The sequence below is a fragment of the Falco punctatus genome, assembly GCF_963210335.1.
Source record: "Falco punctatus genome assembly, chromosome: Z".
Classification (NCBI taxonomy): Eukaryota; Metazoa; Chordata; class Aves; order Falconiformes; family Falconidae; genus Falco; species Falco punctatus.
The window spans coordinates 74471635-74491466 of NC_137586.1; the positions used below are offsets into that span (position 1 = coordinate 74471635).

A 19832-nucleotide genomic window follows, 5' to 3' on the forward strand; every position below is an offset into this window, starting at 1 on the left:
CTCCCATGAACTCTGTTGAAGCACTGCCAGGGACAGTAGGACAATCCTCCAGAAGTCAGGGGCATGAACATCTGTTCAGGAGTGTTTTATTGTAGGGATTACCAAAAATGTCTTAATCTTACATATTTTTTTTTACAGTGGTATTTCTGTATTTAGCGGTCTTCTGCGTAACATTGATCATCAGCTGGGCTGACACATATTCCGTAGCACTTGGAGAGCAGGTGTGCTCTGCTGGCAACTGTGCATGTGCAGCACGCAGCTTGTGGACCCCTGCTTCATCAGCCAAAGTCAGAACTGCCCTGAGGTTTCTGAATGAACAGACAAAAAGGAACTAATGGAAAACTGATCTTCTGCTTTCCTCTTCCACATTGAATGATGAGTCTAGAAACACTTACTATTTTTCTACCCTGTTCATGTCCCTCTGCACTACTGCTAACCAGCCTAGCAGGAAAGCAAATGATCTCAAGATTGCTGGTGTGCAGTAGCCAATGCACATACTCTGCAAGACTATGTACTGTAGAAATCTCAAGGCACACTTCTTTGTCCTGGGTGAGCTCGGTGGCTGAGAGGCTGTGGCATGCTGTGAAATGGAAACAAAGTAAGATGCTTCCTGTAATGATAACCGTGGGGACTAATGCTTTGCAAACCTTCCACTGTGTGGTAGCTCAGAGACTTGATAAAAAACAAAAGATGCTTTAGCTGATACAGCCTCTGTCACTTGGTCAGAATCTCAAGGGAGCCAGTGGTTGAACGTTGTTTGATGGCCACGATGCTGTAAAGAGCAATAAAAATGCAGGTTACAAGAGAGCTAGCAAGCTGCTTTTTCAAATTAGTTTGCTTTTTTTCCCATCAGTTCTTTAGGTTAAACTTTGCTGAGGCGTCTGGATCTAGCTGTGTGCTTGCATGATTCCTCTCAAGGATCTGCCAGCCTCTCTCTAAGTTACTTTTGTGTACAAGCAAGCACTGTTTGTCATCTTTCAGACTTAAAAGTCTTAATGAGTTGTGATTGTGCTGATAATCGTGGTAAGTTCTATTTGGAGCCTGTATTAAAAAGCAGTTGAATAGCTAGCAGTGACTTGCTGTTAAAATAGCAGGGCTGTGCATAAGAAGCAAGTCACTTGGGGCTGGAAAATACAAAGTAAGCAGAGCTGGGGAATGACGAGTGTGACGTAGTCTTTCCCACACTTCACACTTGTAGTACTGCTGACACCAAGTGTCAAATGTGTTCACAAGCCCAGAAGGCCTACGGTGCTCTGGATGAGGCAGAGCTGATGGTATAGGAGCTTTCTGTAGTGTTGCTTTTTCTTTTCCTATCTAAATGATAACACTGAAGTTGGTATACATAGCAGAAAGTCTAAAAGCACTATTATTTTTTTTAAAAAAATATAGCAAAACTGGGCAAGAATTTTGCCTGGGATCAGACATCAACCTGTCTAATACCTGCCTTATATATGAATGAAAATGTTGTTGCAGCATGGATTAAATACTGACGTTATCCCTATTCATTTTAATATTCATACTAGAAGAGTCTTGCTGTTTCTAGTAATGCAATGAGCTGGAGGGTCTTGGAAGGGGGCGACAGTCAAAGTGGGATATGGAGGGAGATTCTTCAAAAAATCTGGAAGAGTAGGTGGAGCTGCTGTTTCAGCTTTCTCTCTTCAAATTAAGCTGGTTTTGTGCTTAAAACTTGTTCTTGAAATTGTACCTCTCAGTCACTCTGTAGCTGTACAGTTGGGCAAATTCACTGGGATCAGAAAAATAACCATTTCCTTCAGTGTGGTAATGATTTTTCTTTGAAAGAAACACCCGAGGGAGACTCGGATTACTCTTTTCTATCACAATGAATAAGTAACCTGTAATGGATTTTGTAAAAAATGTTTTACTTTGTGTGGGATTATTCCCTCATTCTACTGATTACTGTTTTCACAATATCAAGCTCTACATTTGTGTGAAGACTTTGTCCCCTGGGGTTATCAGCTCTTAAACTCTGCCAAACATTCCTCCTACAGCAATTCATATTACATTAGACAAAAAAAATCAAAAACATTGGTTAGATCACTTGCAAGTTTCATTCTTTGAATCTCCCTGATATTTGTCAACTCATTTCTGTGAGATTTTTTTTCTACCGATCTTTGTTCCCCTGTTTTTAAATTAAAAAAAATGTTTTATTTTTCTTATCTATATTACACACTTTAGACCTAGGATCAGGAATCAAGGAGAAAATACTGTATGTCCTTTTGGACAAAACCCTTCCTATCCCTTACCTTAAAGGGAGGAGACTCAGGCAGCCAACTAGAAAAGACAAAATGAAACAGAAGCTGCTGTACCAGTTCAGTGTGTTTTGATAGATCTTGTTGTAGACTGTAGATGTCACTACTCCTGTGGTGACTAAAGACAACTGCAGCATGACAAACACCTTACCTGTAAAACATGAAAATAGTTTGTTACCAGGGAGAAAAAACCAGCTCTGGTACCTCCCTGACAAATGCAGGACCACCACTGTGTGGAAGAGCAATGTGGTCACTGCTTCGCAAGTGCCAGATGGCACAAGTTTGTATCTGCTTCTGTTCTACACCAGAATTAAATGTCTTTTCTCTCTTGTAAGCATAGAAACTAGAAAATTATCTGCTTAAACAATCTAGATGTAGAGGTGGCTGCTTGGAAGAGCAGCAATGAACTGAACAATAAGTGCTCCTTTTCCTAGGAGGTAGAAAAGCAGTCTTGGGCTAACATCTTTAGGACAGAAGAGGTTTTTAGTTCAGAATCTGCTTCTGCCCAAAGCTGGAAGAGTGGTCCACTGGGTTAATGTGGTAACAATGCCTGAAACCGGGAGGTGAATCTGATTTGTATCATGTTCAGGGCAGAGGAAAGACAGAAACTGAATCCTAGTTGAAACAGCCTTTTTTTGCTGAAGTGCACCCTTCCCTTTCTGTGATGGTAAATGGGAGAAGGGGAAGTAACCCAGCTCTGCCAGGACGTGCAAACTGGCAGCAAGGTCAGGGCTGCATGCCAAGCTTGCTGCCCTGGCAGTCTTCTCCAGCTGCACAGCACTAGTGCAGCGCACCACCTCACTTCAGGAGGCAACGCTGCTGTCAGGGAGCAAGGGCTGCTCTGCCGCCTGGTCTGCTACTGTGATCAGGTGCAGCCTGTATGGCTTGTGGTGGAGATGAAAAACTCTGTTATGATTAATAATAATGATTAATTTGGGGTGTGAGCTATGGTGTTTGTAGAAGGTAGGTGAGACTGCTACAGAGCACAGTGAGGAGCTGAAGTACGGAGGCCTAGCAACAGACCCTGAGCCAAAGCTGACTTCTAGGTGAACCCACCAACCAAACATTATCTATATTTAGTATCCAATCATTAGCAAAATAAGCATAATCATTAGTGAAATATGTATGATTATTAGTGAAAGATGTAGCTTAGATAAAATATAATCATTAATGAAGACACAGTGAGTGCGCCCTTGCTTAGAGGCGGGTGGACAAGGCTGTGAAACCAGATGTTTGGCTTTGTTTGGAAACTGGTGGTTAAAATCTAGTAGATAAAGGGAGCTCCCTTTGTTCCTCCCTGAGCCCTGGCCAGTCTTCGGTGGGATCTGAGAGGAGTGTGAAACCAGATGTTTCTGCATTTGGAATGATGTGAGCTTGTTTATTCAACAGTATAAAAGCTGGACCCTCTTGCAGCAACTTTGGAGACCTCACCTATGAAGGGACGCCCTGCGTGGGACCTCCCAGTGCGGGGACAGGCTCTCCAAATCCTCGCTGCAGCAGGGGCTCCCCAGCGACTGCGGATCTGGATCATGGTAATGTATTAGGGCAATTGGCAATGTATGTATCTTACTCACTGTACCTAACCGTGAGTAGTAATGATTGGGCACATTGCCTTGCTTATCTGTTCTATTGCTTGAATCAGGCTATCGTAGGCTAATCCTTTGTGTGCGTGTATATTGCCTTATTTTCTATGTTAATTTGAAATAAAACAGTAAACCAAGGTTATTTTCTGTATTGGTGTGTGTGTGCTATCTATCGACCCTGTTGGCTGGCAGAACAGGAGCACAAGCAGTAGGACCGAACTGGTAACAGAGCAGTGTTGTGTTCGTATGGCAGAAGGGAAAAGGATGAAAGGATGGCTGTGGGAACATGCTTGGAGGAGGCACGAGCAGTCATGGGCCTGAGCTGCTATTTGAATGCATGGCCAGTCCCATCTGTTGTGTCTAAACCCAATGCACTGGGATAAAAATGGTAGCCTTCAATATGTTGTAAAATACATACATTTTACTATTTTCTAATATATTTTTAATAGAAAATAATTTCAGCTCCAGTTTACTAAAAAAAGTCAATTTTTATGCAAAGGCTATTTTTTGTTGGTTAAATCATGGTCAGGCTGGAACAAATTGCGAGGTAATGCTTGTAGATGTGTAGAGAACGTAACTGAAAAAAGAATCTATCCCTCCCAAAACTGGAAGTAAGAGCAGCCAAATATAAATGGTGTGAATATCACAGTGCTTCAACCCAACATCATCTTCTCTTGGTTTTCCTTGGAGTACTGTTGTTTTTGAGCAGCACCTCAGACACTTTCCTTACCTTTGAGCTGCATACCGATAGTAATCTGAAGCACGAGCTGAATATTTTGTAGATAAATGATGATGATGCAACCAAGGGTGAGAAGTTTGGATGTGACAGTCTTGTCCTGCAAGTTTCATAGCTCTTCCCTTCCCATTTGTGCTACCAGCTGTTCTGGTTTTATTACGCAAAGCACAGATTGCAGCAATAACTTACCTTTTGCTTTGTACCTTAGGCTGAATGGAGGGATTTGGGGTTTTTTTGATCAGTAAGGTAACCGAAGTACTTACCATAGGAGGATCCTTCAACGTGCTTGGATATCATGGACCTGATAGTTGGTAAGGGTATGAGGGAAAAAAGCATCACTGCCCGTGCTGCAATGCAATGAATATGTCATTATCATCTGTACCTTCAACAACCACTGCTTTTGAAGACCACATGCCTCTGGCTTGGGAGGGCCTTTGCTTCACCTTTTCTTGTCCCTTGAGTACCAGAAAGAGGTATACATTTTTGGTAGGAGCGTAGAGTCTCACTTCATCCAAACGATGGTGGATAAGCCACCTATTGCTCCCACTAGCAGAGGTACTTTGCCCAAACCAGCTGTGGTCTATAGCAGAGTCCTCTGAGACCCTGGGGCTGGCTTGAGTCTAACCAGCGGAGGGAGGACCCCATGTTATAGGGCTTTGGCAGATAACTTCATAACACTACAGCTGTTTTCTGTCTCAGTGCTTTTGGCTTGCAGTTTTTTAGGCTTTCTCTAGTATGGAAACTCTTAGGGAGCTGGAATTAACTTCCTGTCGGCAGAACCGGCCTCAGTGAAGACCTGGTCCATGTCTAGCGTACCAAGTTGTTACTGCAATGCAGGGAATAAGCATCCTGCAGTGTAGCAGCATGCATTCGTAGTGGACTCAATATTAAACAAGCATTTTTTATTTTATTTTTTTTATCTTTTGTTCCCTAGCCTGATTGCTTAAACAAAATATCACTCAATGTTTGCTTTAGTACGCAAGTATAATATCCTACCGTCTTTCCCTTTAGAATAATTTCCTTTGATTTTTCAATTTCTCATTCCCTGTAGGAGCAGACAGAAAAATCACTTCAGGCCATTTCTCTCAGATAATTTTCTCACTTGCAGAAGCAAAACCTCAAAGCCACGCAAGACATGATACTCTGTCAGATATGAATAATCCATTTCACTGCCACAATGGATGCAGTTCTTGGGGTTTGTTTTCTGTGTTTCTGCAGAGGTTACCTCCCAGCAATAAACTTGCCTTTCCTTTATTGTGGGATGCTGCCTCATCTATTGTTACCTCTGTCATTTATGTAGTGCAAGGTTTGTACATGACATTATTATGATATTTTAGTTGCTAAAGCAGCTCCAGTGTTTCACTGTTAAGTTTCCTATTGGCTGTAAATACCTTAACGTAACAAAAATAAATCATACCTCAAGATGTTTGCTTAATAGGAAACCTTTGCCAATTTATTTCTGTTGTAGCCTTAAGCCTTTCCTCACAAGAAGCAAGTGCTTCCCATTAATGCAGCAGCGTTTTCCAACTAGTACAGAGAGCCAGCAACAATTCCCACTGCCCCGTGGTGTGAGCGTTGTTCCCCTGCTCAGATCCGGGTTATGATCAAGTGATGAATTACAAGTCAACTGACCTTAAACTAAGCCTCAGCAGGAGCGCACGCCTTATCTGGGTATTGTAGGGTGCTGAGTCTAAGAGTACAAAGGGAGATATGGGGAGAGGGGAATGATACTAAAGCTCTTTTGGAAATTGTTCCTGTGATGGTCTGCTTAGCTCCCTGCTCCCAAACTCCTGGTGAAGTAGTGAAAAAGCTCTCCTCCTGACACCAAAACACCCCAGCCCCTTTCTCAGGGTGCATTCGCTTGTGCAACTGGCTGTTTGACTCACCGATGTAGAACATGAACGTCCACTGCATGAAGGCCATGATGAGGATGCCAGCGCTGAAGGATGCCACTCCAATCATGATCATAGTAATGTCCCTCAGGTATTTGGAGAACACAAATACCCCTAGGAAGCTGGTGACAAAGATCGCATACCCAGCAGCATTGCCATAGCCAATCTCCACGGCATTCCAACTTAAAGGCTCCCTGAGCAAGACGAGTGGGAGTACATTCATTGCACCAACCACAGCAAGGTCGTAGAGGACTGCTGCCACAAACAACAGGATGATGATGAGTTTTGAGGGGGATACTGAAGTGGAGCTGCCGCTCTCTGAAGGCTGGGAACTGCTCGCTGCTGCTACTCCTGTGTGGACAGGTAGCTGGCTGCCTACCTCCTCTGCACTCCTAGCTTTGGCTGAGCAGGAAGCTGCTGGCTTGGGGGCTATCAGGACAAAAATGCTGTAGAGGAGGCAGAAAGCATAGCAAGCGATGCTGCAGCCCACCAGCACAGTGCCCTCTTGATAGTGGTCACTGAAGCCAACAAAGAGGTAGCCAGATGCCATGCTTCCAAGAAAGCCAGCAAGGCCATACACCAGCTCAATAATGGTGAGCCGCAGAGACCTCCTGCTCTCGGAGGACCCCAGGGATCCCAGAGCCATGATGCCTGCCCAGAGTGTGGTGAAACCGCCCATCAGCCCATCGAAGGCAGCAGCCCCATACATCACCTCTATCGGCCAGCCCAGCAGGAGCAGGAGGAGTAGGAGAGTTTTGGAACCCAAATAGCCAAGAAGAGGGAAGCAGATGGGGATCTTCCGATGCATCCTGTCCCCCAACTTGGACAAACCATAGGCTGACAGCAAGGGACTCAGGCCCAGGACTATGTTGTAGATGATATAAAAGTTAGAGACAGCCTTCTGCTGAGCATCTTCCAATGCATGTGAAGGAGTGGTGGTGTTGGTCTGGTTGTAGTAGTTCTTCACCACCAGCAACAGTGCCGTGTCATAGAAGGCGCTGGCCACTTGGGAACCTGCGACCACTGGCTCAATCCATGTCCTCATCACCGTCACCCCCACCATGCTTCTGGCAACTGCCTCTTCCTGGGAACAGCTGTTGTCAAGTAGAAGCGCGGGAGGAAGGGCTCTTCAGAAGCTCAGCTCTGGACACATGCTTGGAGAGGAGCAGTGGAGGTAAAAACAAAAGTCTGACGGGCTGCACAGAAGCAGAGAGTTGTGCAAGAGATGATCTGGCTGGGAGGGTATTTGCACCTCACCTTGCTACGTATATGCATGCCTGCATATCCTTGTGCTGCTCTGATCTTCGGCCCACACGCGAGAGACTTCTGTACAGCTGGAGAACGCCCTGCACTTGCCGACTGCTGCTGCTTCTCTTCCTGGTACAATTTCAAGAGTCAGATGACCCAGGAGGATTTCTCTCTTCCAGTTTAGGAAGTGAAAATGCCATGACCAAGTACTTGCTGCAATTTGGGGTGGTGATTTGTTTGTTTGGGCTTGGTTTTTGGTTGTGTTTTTTTTTTTTCCTTTTGACATCCTTCATATGTCAGAGGACTCTCAAGGTGACTGCAGGGTCAAGGGATGGCTGTGTGCTTTTTTTGTCAGGTAATTTGTGAATTCCCCTTACTGCTAGCTCTTTTTCCTTTCTCCTACATAAATATGTTGTTGGCTCTTCTTGCTTTTACCTGATCCTGTCTGCTCTGTTGCAGCATCGTACCCCTTATGTCATTGTTTCAGTAACGCAGTCAAGAAATTACACCAAAAAGAAATTAAAAGGGAAAAAGTCTATTTTGGAAACCAGCCTCCCACTGCTGCTACTTTGCCTGCTATGTCCTTTGGCTTTACAATGTGGGAATTTCCAAAAGGAGGAGAAAAGTCCCAATTTACTCAAAGGCATAGGTGACTGCTCCACCCCAGTCATCAGCCAACTGAGCTGGAGGCTGAGGTGGATGGGAGCCCACCTCCAGGGAAGCATTTTCTAGTCTCAGCTTCTCAGGGCCGTGGCTGTGACTCTCTGCAGTTGCTGATGCCACATAAAGCTTTGCAGCTTGAAATCAGCCTCTGATTTTGCTGCTGCCCAAGGGGATCAAGCAAAACAACCCACCTCAAGTGGCTTTGGGTCCTTGCGGGCACAATGGTGTGGCTGCCCAGAGGCACAAGAAGTTCTTGGAGCAGGATATGGTGCAAGCAGGCCACCAGCTCCAAGGAAGATGCTTGTGGTCACAGCTGGAGGAAATACTTGGAGGATATTTGACAACCTCAAAAATGCTAACTTAAATGATAATGATCTCATTCTGCAATGGTTTAGTGAATCATAACAAGCAGGATAACAATCTTTTCTATGGAGAGTTATAATGATTACTTTAAAAAATAAATTAATGATTAATTTGCAAGAACAATGTTAAAACCTCTAACTGTTGCACTCTTGATTCGGGTGACATTTACCGAGTGCCTGTGAACTCCTGGCTCAAGAGTTTAATTTTTAACACTCTTAGTTCAGTTGCGCAATATTTTTTGGTTTATATTTCAATTCGAGGAAAAAGGGTCCCATGAACTAAGAGGGAAAAGAGTGGCGAATGGACTGCTAGAATGATTTGTGGTTTCACCAGAGAGTTTGGTTTTTTGCCAGGCCAAAAGACTCCAAGTCATCTGTGAAATGTAATATGGCTTGTTCCAACAGTTGGCTTTTTTTCTCCCTGATTTTCTGCAAAATGTGTCTAGTTTCTTTAGTTTTTATTCAGAAGCGGGACAAATCTTTTTCTCCAAACCCTGGAGTATTTCCAGAGGATGAAAATTCCAGACAGCCTTACTGAAAACCCCAAAGCATCAGCCTTTGACCAGTTAAATCAACAAATGCAACTAGAGGAACTGCCACATTTCACTTCACTCAGGGAGCCCCGTCTCTTCCACCAGATACTAGAGGCAAAGATAAATGACGTTGTCCCATTTAAGATTCTATTTGGGACATTGGTTATCTTGGAGTGCAGAGGTATGTTACAGGCACTACACTTGAGAGACTGCAGATCTGTTCAGCAATTAAATAAGGGATATTTCCCCCCTATACTCTGTTGCACGTACAGGCTGCCTGGCCTATTCATCTGACACACCTGACATTTCAGTGGTACTGCGTTATGCTTAATGCTACTCAGGCCCCGATAGCTAATGAACTGTGCTAAAGGCAATTAGTGATCTCATGAATTACATATATATTTCCAGGACATTCTGAGTGTTTGTTCACATTAAATGTATTTTTTTAGAGCTAGTTCTTGTGAAAGCATATAATTTCATGTCAGTAATTGCAAAACTGTGAGTGCTAAAGTAAGAGTTTAACCCAGGCTCCACACTATTTCCCACTGCAAAATACTTTTCATGAATATCATATTCATTTGATGCCACAAAGACTTCAAAATTACTATTCCCTAGCATCAGCTTTTCCATGGGGCCCAGTTCTCATATTACTAATATTTATAGGGACATTTGCATCCACTTTAAAACACGTTTGTGCTCCATAAACACAGTGGAGCCTTAAAAGCCTTAAGAGAGTGGCTCTTGACATTTTAAAAAAATGCACCTACAGAATCACTGAGACTAGCCTAAAAGCAAAAATACACTCGTGTAGCCTGCTGGAAAAGGAACACATTGTTTTAGGACATGCCTCTCTAGACTTGTCCTGTCTGCAGGCTCACTAGAGGCCCAGTCAGCACCATGTTTCACCAGCTATTGGACATTTGTGAGTTTGGCTGAATAAAGGTGTTTAATGTCTCCCTGGGGCAATATTATACATGCCTATACAGTATTGCTTTTTCTTTTTTTATACCATTTATGACAGTTAAACCACTTTTTGCTTAAATCTCAGTTCTGCTGTAGGGATTTCAATATGCTGGGGCAGCCAAGCTTGGCTGGTACCAGCATTGTGGAGCTTGGTCTTCAGCATTCCTTGTCTGAAAAGGTCCTTTTGACATCTAGGACTGCAATCCAACGTGGGTGTGTTAAGCCCTCTTCATCTCCCTTGCCTAAGCCTGCTGATGGACTCTGTGATTTATAGTCTGTGGCTGGCAAGACAGTTCACCTCCAAGGTGATAAAGCAGCTCTGTAGCTCCTTCTCTTCCTTGCTATGTGCAGATAGTCCTGATGCACGCTGCAGCTTCATGGCAGTAGCAAGGCAGGGAGACACAACTGAGGACTGGGAAGTGCCCAGTCTGAGCCCAGATGGAATTGTGGTTGTGTTATGGCACTGGAGAGAGGGAGAGCTGGTTAAAAACACTGGGGAAAAGCAGTTATTTCAGTGATGACCTGTTTTCCTTTGGAAAATATGTCTTTGTCATAAACGACCACAGACTGCAGCGCTCAAGGCATGCTCTTTCTCTTTGTGGTTTCGGAGGCTGGCTTCCTCACTAGCTGGTGTTTAGTTATATATTGCCCCCGTCCTCACATGGTGCACGGTTCTGCTCACAGAGCAGGGGGAGGTGGAGAAGGACCGGAGGCTGCACAGAAAGCTGAGTGCATGGGGCAGGTGGAGCAGCTCCTGGCAGCCCCGGATCACCACAGGGATGTGACATCCTTGTCCATCAAGGCAGTTGTCCTGTGGGATCCAGACCTGCCAATGGTAGACACTAATGCCTGGATGTAAAAGGCTACCCCAGCAGCCTTGTTGCACTGGCTCTGGAAAACAACATCCAGGCTGTTTGGAAACTCATGATGCTGGTGCCAGTGTCTGTAGCACAAAGCTGTTAATTTCAGCACTGGCATAATAAAATGCAGGACCATGCCCTCAAGGGTGCACCCTGAGGTGTCTCAGATACTGAGATCCCTGGGCCAGCAGTCTGGTGTCAGGAGCTGCAGCACCACCAGACATGTTGGAATCACCTGTGGGGAGATCAGCTCTCCTCTGCTGCTCCTGGGAGGAAGAGGAAGCCCAGGCCACAGGCGGTGTGAGCATGTGGTGCCTCGTTCTCCCATGCCTGGATGCCGCACTCGCTGTCTCACATGAGCAAACAGGCTGCAGAAAAGCTGGAGAACAGATTTTCTCCATGGAGAAACCTCATGGGGTGCACTGAAGCAAGGTGAGGAGGGGTGACCCTGTGCCAGGGCAGGGGAGGTCAACCAGCCTTCCTTTGGAAGAAGCTGCTGCTCCCTGTCACTTTGAGAACAACATGGGACAGCAGTGAGGAGCTGGAAGCAGCAGCAGTGTCCAGTTTCCTTTGGGACAGATGCTGGCTGACCAAGTAGCACCAGAAACCTGTGTTGTCTTGCTTTCACCCTGAGGTGTCATGTTTTTGTCTGTTTCCCATTTCAGAGTTTGCTGCTTACCTGGTTTGTCTGAGTCTCCTGTGGGCTTCTCCCTCTGCTGGAAAGACAACACACAGCATCCTTGACACACTTTTTGTTGATCCGGCTTCTTTTTTCTTTAGCTTGAGGAATTTGGGCGATCAACATTGCTGACAGCTGTGTACCTTAACATTAATCCTCTCCATGGAAGCAGGAAAAAAAGCTTCTTGTGGTACCTGGTGTCTGCCTGATCAGCTGGAACACAGAACGAATCCTACTGTCGTTCTTAGATAAGCCCCAGATAATCCTGGTGCTAAATGATATTTTTTGTGTGCATATCCTCCTTTTCATTAATATTCCTGTGTTTTTTAAATTGTTGTCAACATATATGGCTTTGGCATGGAAGCATTGCAAAGTTCGAGTGTGCAGGCAGCAATGGAGTTGAGAAATGGGATGAAATAAACTATCCTAGAAGCATAGCTTAAGCAACCCTACGTTGAATAAAGCAAAATTGGACAGTCTGGAAAAAATGAAATAACCATAGCAGAAATATGACTATTAAAAAGTTTCACTACTGGACGAACTACAGTCAATAATCTGTAAAAACTTGGTTCAAAATCAAAAACTGCCCTCGGTTTCCAAAGTGTTCTGCAAAGCTATTTAGAAATAATTTTGGTTGTCTGCATCACATTTTCATTTTTTATGTAGGTCTAGAAACTTTTATGGCAATGGTGAATGGGTACCAAAAAGATTTCAAACAGATTTCAATAATAATAAATCTGTGAAAAGGCATTAAGGGTGATTAAAAGCTCAGTAGGAGTGTGTGAGTAAATTTGACTTGGGATTTATAAGATTGGAGACAAACTATCTGTTAAGTGTGGGTGTGAATTAGAGGACGCAGAGCATATTGGAAAGGTTAATGTGGCAGAATAAGGGAGGAAAAAGAAATAGTAAGCTACCCATCCATGTGGAGTGAGCAGGGAGGGAGAAGAAAAGAAGAGCAAGGGAAAAAGGAGCACTAATTTTTCTGAGCTGGTAAGACCTTTGCTAGATAACTCAGCCCTAGCCAGGTATAATTAGAGGGAGTAAGTATCTTTCCATAAGCCTGCAGCTCCATGGAGGTGAGAATAGCAGCTGGCAGAGGACGTCAGGGCAGTGGAGAGAAAAGGGATGAATCCACTCCATTTTCTAGGGTGAGAGATGGAAAAATTCAAAAGCATCATAAATGCTTAAAGGTACAGGCTCTGCTTTGTGCATTGTGTAAGGCATAGTGCTTTTTGAGGAAAGGAGGGAAGATAAGTTATTCCTTTAAATCTTAGTTCTTCTGAAGGCACCTTTGCCTGGTAATCCAGCTGGTTTTACTTGACATATCTCAGATTAGCCCTTTGCATGGCTAAATTTACATTTTGAAGGCAGGTAAACCAAGCGCTGAAGCCATCACCTGCAGTAAGTCCTTAGTGACACTCACCCCAGACATTCAGAGCAGGCAGATGGTAACTCATACTCTGCTAGGCTAGATCCTGAGCACAGGAATTGGCAAGAAAGATTAACTATGGTTTTAGTCACTTGGATCTTTAAATTTTCCAGGCTATTTTATGCACAACATCCTGACAAACATATTCAGGTCGTTTGTTTAAAAAACTCTAAGAAACCACATGCATGACTGAAAAGCTGCAGATGCTGCAGCACACTCTGGTGACATTTATGAGCCTTGACACCCTTTTTTGCCATGTGGCAAGTCTTCCAGTGAGAAGTGTTTACTGAACCTCTGCAGCTCAGAAATAAAAACCACAAGAAACTTGATAACAAGCTCTCAAACCCCTTCTTTGGTTACGGAGCACCATCTGTTCAGGGCCACGAAGGTCCTCCACGGGCCACTCACAAGCTGCTCAGTGCAACTGGTGGTGGCTGCTGAGCCCAGCCCAAGCTGGTTTCAGGGTGTGAGGTTGCATGGCAGTACCTATCACTGTTTGTCTCACTCCTCAGTCGATGCTGGGGACTTCCAAGTGACCTGGTGTCACAAGGCACAGCAGGTAACAGGGATAACCCCATTTTTTTAACACATGCTGCAGCCACGCCTGGCTAATTATCCAGATGGCAGGCTGAGCATGGGGGCACTTGTCTGGGCCTGGCAGGGTGGAGAGATCCCTGGGACAGTAGGGAAAGGTGTCAACATCCTCCATGAGGGTGGCTGGGAGGCTATGGGGTACCATGTCCATACCCACTTTGCTGCAAGGCAGTAATGGAAGAAGACACCAATGGTAATCTTTTTCAAGATGAGGGAGGAGGCAAGGCAAGCTGCAGACCCTGCACTGGAGGACACCTCCCTGGAAAACAGCAAGGGCTGCTGAGGCTCTGAACCCCATGCAGAGGTGTCGGCACTGCTCGACCCACAAGGAAGATGTGTCTTGGGTTCCCCAGGCCTGCAACTCTGCATCAGACAAGGAGGAAGCTCCAGAGTCTGGAGAAAGTTCATGTAGATAGGGCAATGCAGGTCTCTTTGCATGCTACTCAGGAGAATTTTAGCTAGCACCCTCCTAGGCAGCTAGTGGATGAACAGTCTTGGCAGATTTTGTGTTTCCTTAGGACTCTAGTATGTGTATAAAGACGTTAATGGGACTTAAATATTGCACATTTTCTCCTTCCTCTGAAGGGTCCCTTTGTATCTGCAGGAAATTTTGGAGTTGAAGAGAGGTATTCGGTAAAATGTACCAGGGAAACAAGAAAGTCCAGGCAGCTTTCCAGCAATATTGTTGCTGCTACGTTTTTCCAGGCTGCAGTTCTTCAATGTCTAGCAAGCATGAATAAATACATATACAGTTATACATTTTAAGCTACATGGCAAGACCGCTGCTGTTACTGGTGTTTACTATATTCCGTTGCCCTTTCATTTCAGCACTCTGGGGTATTCAAAGCTTTGCTGAGCTAAGACTACACTTTTATGGCCTGTTGCATAGCCCATTGTTACATTGCCCATACTGTTCAAGAGCAGCACCGCTTCTTCCCACTACAACCTTTGCATTTCCTTGTGAGTTCCTCTGAGTGGTTTTGTAACTCCTGCTAACTGCACACAGTGGGTGGAGAGACATGTCCCAGCCACTTTACCCATTTCAGCATGCCTTTGTGCAGTGCACCTCAGTCACCACCTGAGTGCTACTGATGCCCTTGAAAGGAAGACTGCCAGCGGCAGTCACCTCCCAATGGACTGCTAACACCTGATGAGCTTCCCAGTTGTTGCAGGACCTGAGACACAGCTGAGGGCTTTGTCAAGTGCATGCTCTTCCCTCCAGAAGACCTTGTTTTTCTTGTTCTGCTGTAGATGAGGTTGCTTTGCTGTTGCGGGGCTTGGATCATGTGCAGATGTTGTGGCCTTGTGCCTCTTGTTGCCACATGTGATGCACTTCCACACCATCACTTTACAAGGGGCAGTATCTATCACTTTCAGGGATTTTGTGTTGAGTGTCACCTCCAAGATGCCAGTGGGAGTTGTTATCAGCTAACAAGTCCTCCGGGTCATAACCTTTCCGGCACCCTCTGCAAGGACACATAACCAGGGCAGCCTAGGGCAAAGCAGGTAGATGCCTACAGAGTAAACCAAGACAGTGATGTCTCTGACATTTAAAACCACACTGATTTCATACTTCTGTCCAGGAAGGGAACAAGCAATTAAGCAAGATTTGAAAAATAAAGCCTTTTGGGGCACTGAAATGCTGTTTTGATCTTTTAGTGCTGGGGCATCCTGATAATAAATTCCTTGGAAACAGCTTGGAAAGCTTAGACAGACTATATTGATTTATCTTTTAATTTATAAACTCAAAAGAATCTTCATGTCGATAAATCACAGGGCTTATGAGCAGTGAAATTGTTCAGCTATTTCCTGGCTCCCTTCTGCTGAAGTCTCAGCAAACAGTGGCCAAGAAGGACAGCTGACCTGAATGTTGTCCTACACCGCCGTAGTCTGGACCCGGCAGCATGAGAGACCCATGCTGTAACTGGCAGAGTTTTTTGTCTGGTTAGGCAGCTTGTGTAAATATGCTTTTTGCCATATACCTTCTCAAACGTCATCTGAGCGTGCTTTCAGTTGGCTTCAGAAATGCCTCCCTGCATGAAAAATTCCCATCAGCAAGATTTTCCTTTACTTATCTTTCTTTTTTTCCACTGTTCATACCACTCTTCTCTGACCTGCATTACTTACCCCTCCTTTCCCTTCATTCCTGCCAGAAATTCTTGCTTGCTTTATACATCAAGTCCTACAATTTGCAATTAACTTACTCTTGAAAAACACCCTCTCCACCTCCTGCGAGCTCAGTCTACCTTTCCTGCAGCACTCCATGGCTGTAGCTTGGCTCACTTGTTTTCCTCAAACACAGCATTAAAAAGAAGCTATAGTCATGCCCCTTTTGACATGAATAATGCAACCAAAAGAAGTTTTTTTTTCACCTGGCCCTCCCCCCAACACCATTTCAAGTCAAGCCCACTAACATACCCGCATCATTTTATAGTGCATTGGCACAAGCTCAATCCATGGGCTTCCAGCTGAGGTCACTGCCAAGTAGCCCTCAAAGAACACGGTCTTTAGAAGTATTTAGGTATCAAAGTGCTTTGGTACATTTGGATCTGGTCCACTTAAGGTTCATCTCCTGGGTCTTGGTGTATCCATCTTCCATGGGGTGCTTTGGCAAAGAAGTGTAAATCCAGTTGAATACCTGAGGAGATGAAACCAGCCTGGGAGAGACCCCAGTTGGAGGCTGATGGGGCCTTGGAGTGGTGGTCAGTCAGGACCTGTGGTTGGAGACTTGGTCTGATAGAGGGTTTTTTCCATCCCTTGAGGCTCAGTGGAAGCAGAGTGAGATACCTGTGCTCATAGAAGTCTTGCTGCCCAAAACCAGCCATGTTTTGGATGTGAGTAACCTCATATGAAAATGAGAAGGGAACAGCACAGGGCAAGGAGATGGCAGGGAGCAGGAAACAGTAATACTGTGAAAGTGTGGGTCCACCTTGGGCCGGTGCTGTACCACAAAGCTGCACTCCTAGAAGTAAACAAGCTTTACCAGGGAGGGAGCAAGCGTCCTACTTCAGCACCTCCCTTCTTTCGCTCCAATTAAGTAGGGCTGAATACTTTCTGGCTCCTCTACACAATGTGGGAGTGACAAAGCTCCCTGGCAAGTTAATTCCCACTGTATATCAGGAAAATCCACCTTTCTGCATGGCAATGCTGCTTTGCTGAGACACGCACTCTCACCCTCCTTTCTAATGACTGGTTAATTTGAAGCCTTACACAAGTTCCGTGAAATGCTGCTTCACAAGGGTTATGTCATCATCCATGTGTTTTTGCTAGCATTTTCCTGGCTTCTTGTGTTTCAGTTGCAGCTTGAGGACTTGATGCTCATTTTAAGGTAAGGCTGAGAGAGTTCAGGTTTCTCACATGCAACAAGAGGAAGAAGTGCTTGCTGGGGCCCTTTGTACATAAGCGTCCTGCCCGACTCTAAGCCACAGCCTCTTGTCAGTGTCACCCCAAGGGGGAATGCACCACCCTGGTCTGTCTGCTGCAGACCAACATGAAACCCTCCTGTCTTCATGAAGCTGTTTCCAGCCTTCTACTCTTCCCCCTGGCCCTGCACACACCTTCCAGGTCAGCAACAGTCCCCACAGTGAGTGTTTTGCATGCCCAGTCACAGTCCTTCACCAAACTGCCTGCTGAGGCAATAGAGTTTGCAGTTGCTCCCAACAAGGACTGGCTGGGAGGTCTGGTGCACCCCAGGAGCTTGTACAGGAGGAGGAGGCGTGCCTGGGGCACTGAGTGAGCATGTTAAGCACAGCAGCATTTTCTAGGGTCCCCATCCCAGCCGTCTCCCCCTGGGAAGCTCATGAGATGTGCCACGGCTCTTCTCCTGATCCTTTGCTCATCCCGAAGGGCTTGCTGTGTTAGTAACACGGATGCTATCGTAACGAGCTTAGCCCTGGTAGGCGCTGTGACTGGTCCATCAGTCAGCACATCTATCCCAGACGCTGGCTTCCAGGGGAAGTCCTTGGAAATTAAGGTCTTCCCATGGTCAGTGGGGTCCATCCTCCAGATGTCACTGCTGCTGCACAAATCCCTGCCCTGCAATCCTCATGCATTTTGCTGTAACAGGCCATATAATAAAGTAGCTTTGCACAATTTTTTTTCTTCCTTCGTTAGTTTTTCTCACTGCTACTGCCACATTCTAGATTGGAACAAGGCCCGAAACATTTTCAGCTTCTGGTGGGACACCACCTTGGATTCACTGCAGAGATGACAGATGCCTGGGACTGGGCTGGAGTGCTCACACTGATGCCACATTCAGTGCTTACTGTAAAAGCCTTCTTCCTGATGACCCCATTGATAAAGCAAAGGGTTACGTTGCCAGTTAATCAGGGCTCAGCCAGAGCTAGCAGCAGACCCTGAGATCTGGACGTCCGGATGGCATTTTGGGTATCTTCTGTTGCTTCTTAGTTTTTTTTGGTTGTTAGTTTGTTTTTTAATTTGGTGTCCCTGTCCATCCATCTGCCCTGCCCCACCCCACCCCCTCCCCCCTTACTATTGCTGATGTGACAGGATAGCCCCTGCCCCCCTGGTCTTGCACCACCTGAAATGCTGGGATGATGTTCAGTCTTTAACTGACTTGTAACTAACCTTAACTCAGGGGGAGGTTTCCTGGACTGCCTGTCCTAGTCAATTCAATGACTAGGACATAACTGAAAGTCATCTTTAGTGCTAATGTCCACACTAGCATTAGTAGCTCTGGTCCTGCCTAGTCCTGTCCTCCCTTGCTACAGTTTGTGGTGCTCTGACTTGGCTTCCTTACACTACAGACCTTGTTTGTAGTTTTTTTTTTAATCTCCTGCTCCCACTCACAACTGAAAACACTGTTACTGAGTGCTCTCCCTCCTTTTAAAGCCATTTGTCAGGCCTGCCTCTGCAGAGATCCTTTGCCTCTCCATTTACTTTTCTGTTGTGCTGAGGCCTCTTGAAGCCACCTACATCTATTAGAGGTGCAATATCCTCACCTTATATGGGACTATGCCTGAAATGATGGATAAATGGCTCTTTTATAGTGCTTCACTACTTTGTAGAAATATTCTAAAGCTTGGTGCATGCCATTTTGATGACAGGGATTTTAGATATCCTACGTGTGTGTTATTAAACAAATACCAACAGCTGGTAACAGCAGAATGCATTGCAAAACTTCCTGAGCTGCTGCCACCCCCTGGTGTCACTGCATTACTTTGGCAATGCCTAAACGCTCCCCTGCACATGTCCCATTTCCACTTTTAATTCTCATAGAACCCAAAGGAGAGGTCTGGAAGGGGTTCCCTTTCCCACTGTGTGCCAGCTAGTCCAATAAGCTATCCCTCTTAGCACAGAGCAAGGAAAGGCAAAGGAAGACAGAAAGCCTCTTCTGTGTTGAGAAGACAATAACCTCTTTTTCTTCTTAGAGACCAGGACTGGTGGGTAAATTTTCAGGCTTGTTTTCTAACCCATTTTCTGACTATCAGCAGGATATTCTAACTGCAAAGGAAATCCACATCTGACTTTGAGATGAGAAATGTAGGCATTTCTTATACTGCTTGCACAAGGGAGAAGAGGGCTCATGGCTACAGAGAGTGCAGGCTGAATTGCTGCACTTGGCTCTAGCCAAGTCCCACCAAATCATCGGTGTCCTGCACCTCCTCCTGTGGGCTGTGGAGCAGGGTTATATTTTAAATGCCAGGCTATTCCCGGCACAGGGAGAAGCAGTGGCATGAATCTGCCCAGTTCCCAACAGGTCCCTGTGGCTGTTCTGCAACTGCCATGTACCTGGCACCTTTTAGCTCTCACAGCTAAATGCGACGGCAGCTTGGTCTAGCTGACGATGAAAGGGTGGTGAGAGGCTGTGATAATGGTCAAGCTGCTGGTTGCTGCAGCTGAGCATGTGAGAAATGGATGACTGGCTGAAATGATGTGCTTTGCCATGTGGGATGGCAGGGCTTCTGCAGATGTTAAGGAAACAAGGTAAGAAATCAGGTGCAATTCATCACAAAGCAGATCTGGCCTCTGCAACCCTCCCCAGGTACATTAATGGG

The 19832-nt window shown here is 45.4% G+C and overlaps 1 protein-coding gene across 4 annotated transcripts; it reads right to left on the reverse strand.

Moving 5' to 3' along the window:
- Positions 1-70: 70 nt before the first annotated feature.
- On the reverse strand, positions 71-14993 carry SLC46A2 (solute carrier family 46 member 2). Of its 4 annotated transcripts, XM_080371029.1 has the most exons (5): positions 7739-14993; positions 6476-7635; positions 4853-4936; positions 2265-2421; positions 71-772 (listed from the first exon to the last, which is right to left on the reverse strand). In XM_080371029.1, exons 2-5 carry the CDS (start codon positions 7542-7544, stop codon positions 715-717), a joined length of 1368 nt encoding a protein of 455 aa, XP_080227155.1. In that variant the 5' UTR covers positions 7545-7635; positions 7739-14993; the 3' UTR covers positions 71-714. The 4 variants fall into 4 exon arrangements, 3 of the variants coding, with proteins under 3 accessions (XP_080227155.1, XP_080227154.1, XP_080227156.1); XM_080371028.1 differs by having other exon boundaries at positions 6476-14993; XR_013924716.1 differs by lacking the exon at positions 71-772 and having other exon boundaries at positions 2358-2421; positions 4853-5634; positions 6476-14993.
- Positions 14994-19832: the final 4839 nt, after the last annotated feature.

What these genes read in the sequence shown, in the direction of transcription:
- SLC46A2 (XM_080371029.1), bottom strand. Translation starts at nt 7,544, where the DNA reads ATGGTGGGGGTGACGGTGATGAGGACATGGATTGAGCCAGTGGTCGCA. An exon ending in CGTTGAAGGATCCTCCTATG is followed by an intron (nt 2,422 to 4,852) that starts GTAAGTACTTCG and finishes CATGTTTTACAG; the next exon opens with GTAAGGTGTTTGTCATGCTG. An exon ending in CTGAGTCTCCTCCCTTTAAG is followed by an intron (nt 773 to 2,264) that starts GTAAGGGATAGG and finishes TGCTCTTTACAG; the next exon opens with CATCGTGGCCATCAAACAAC.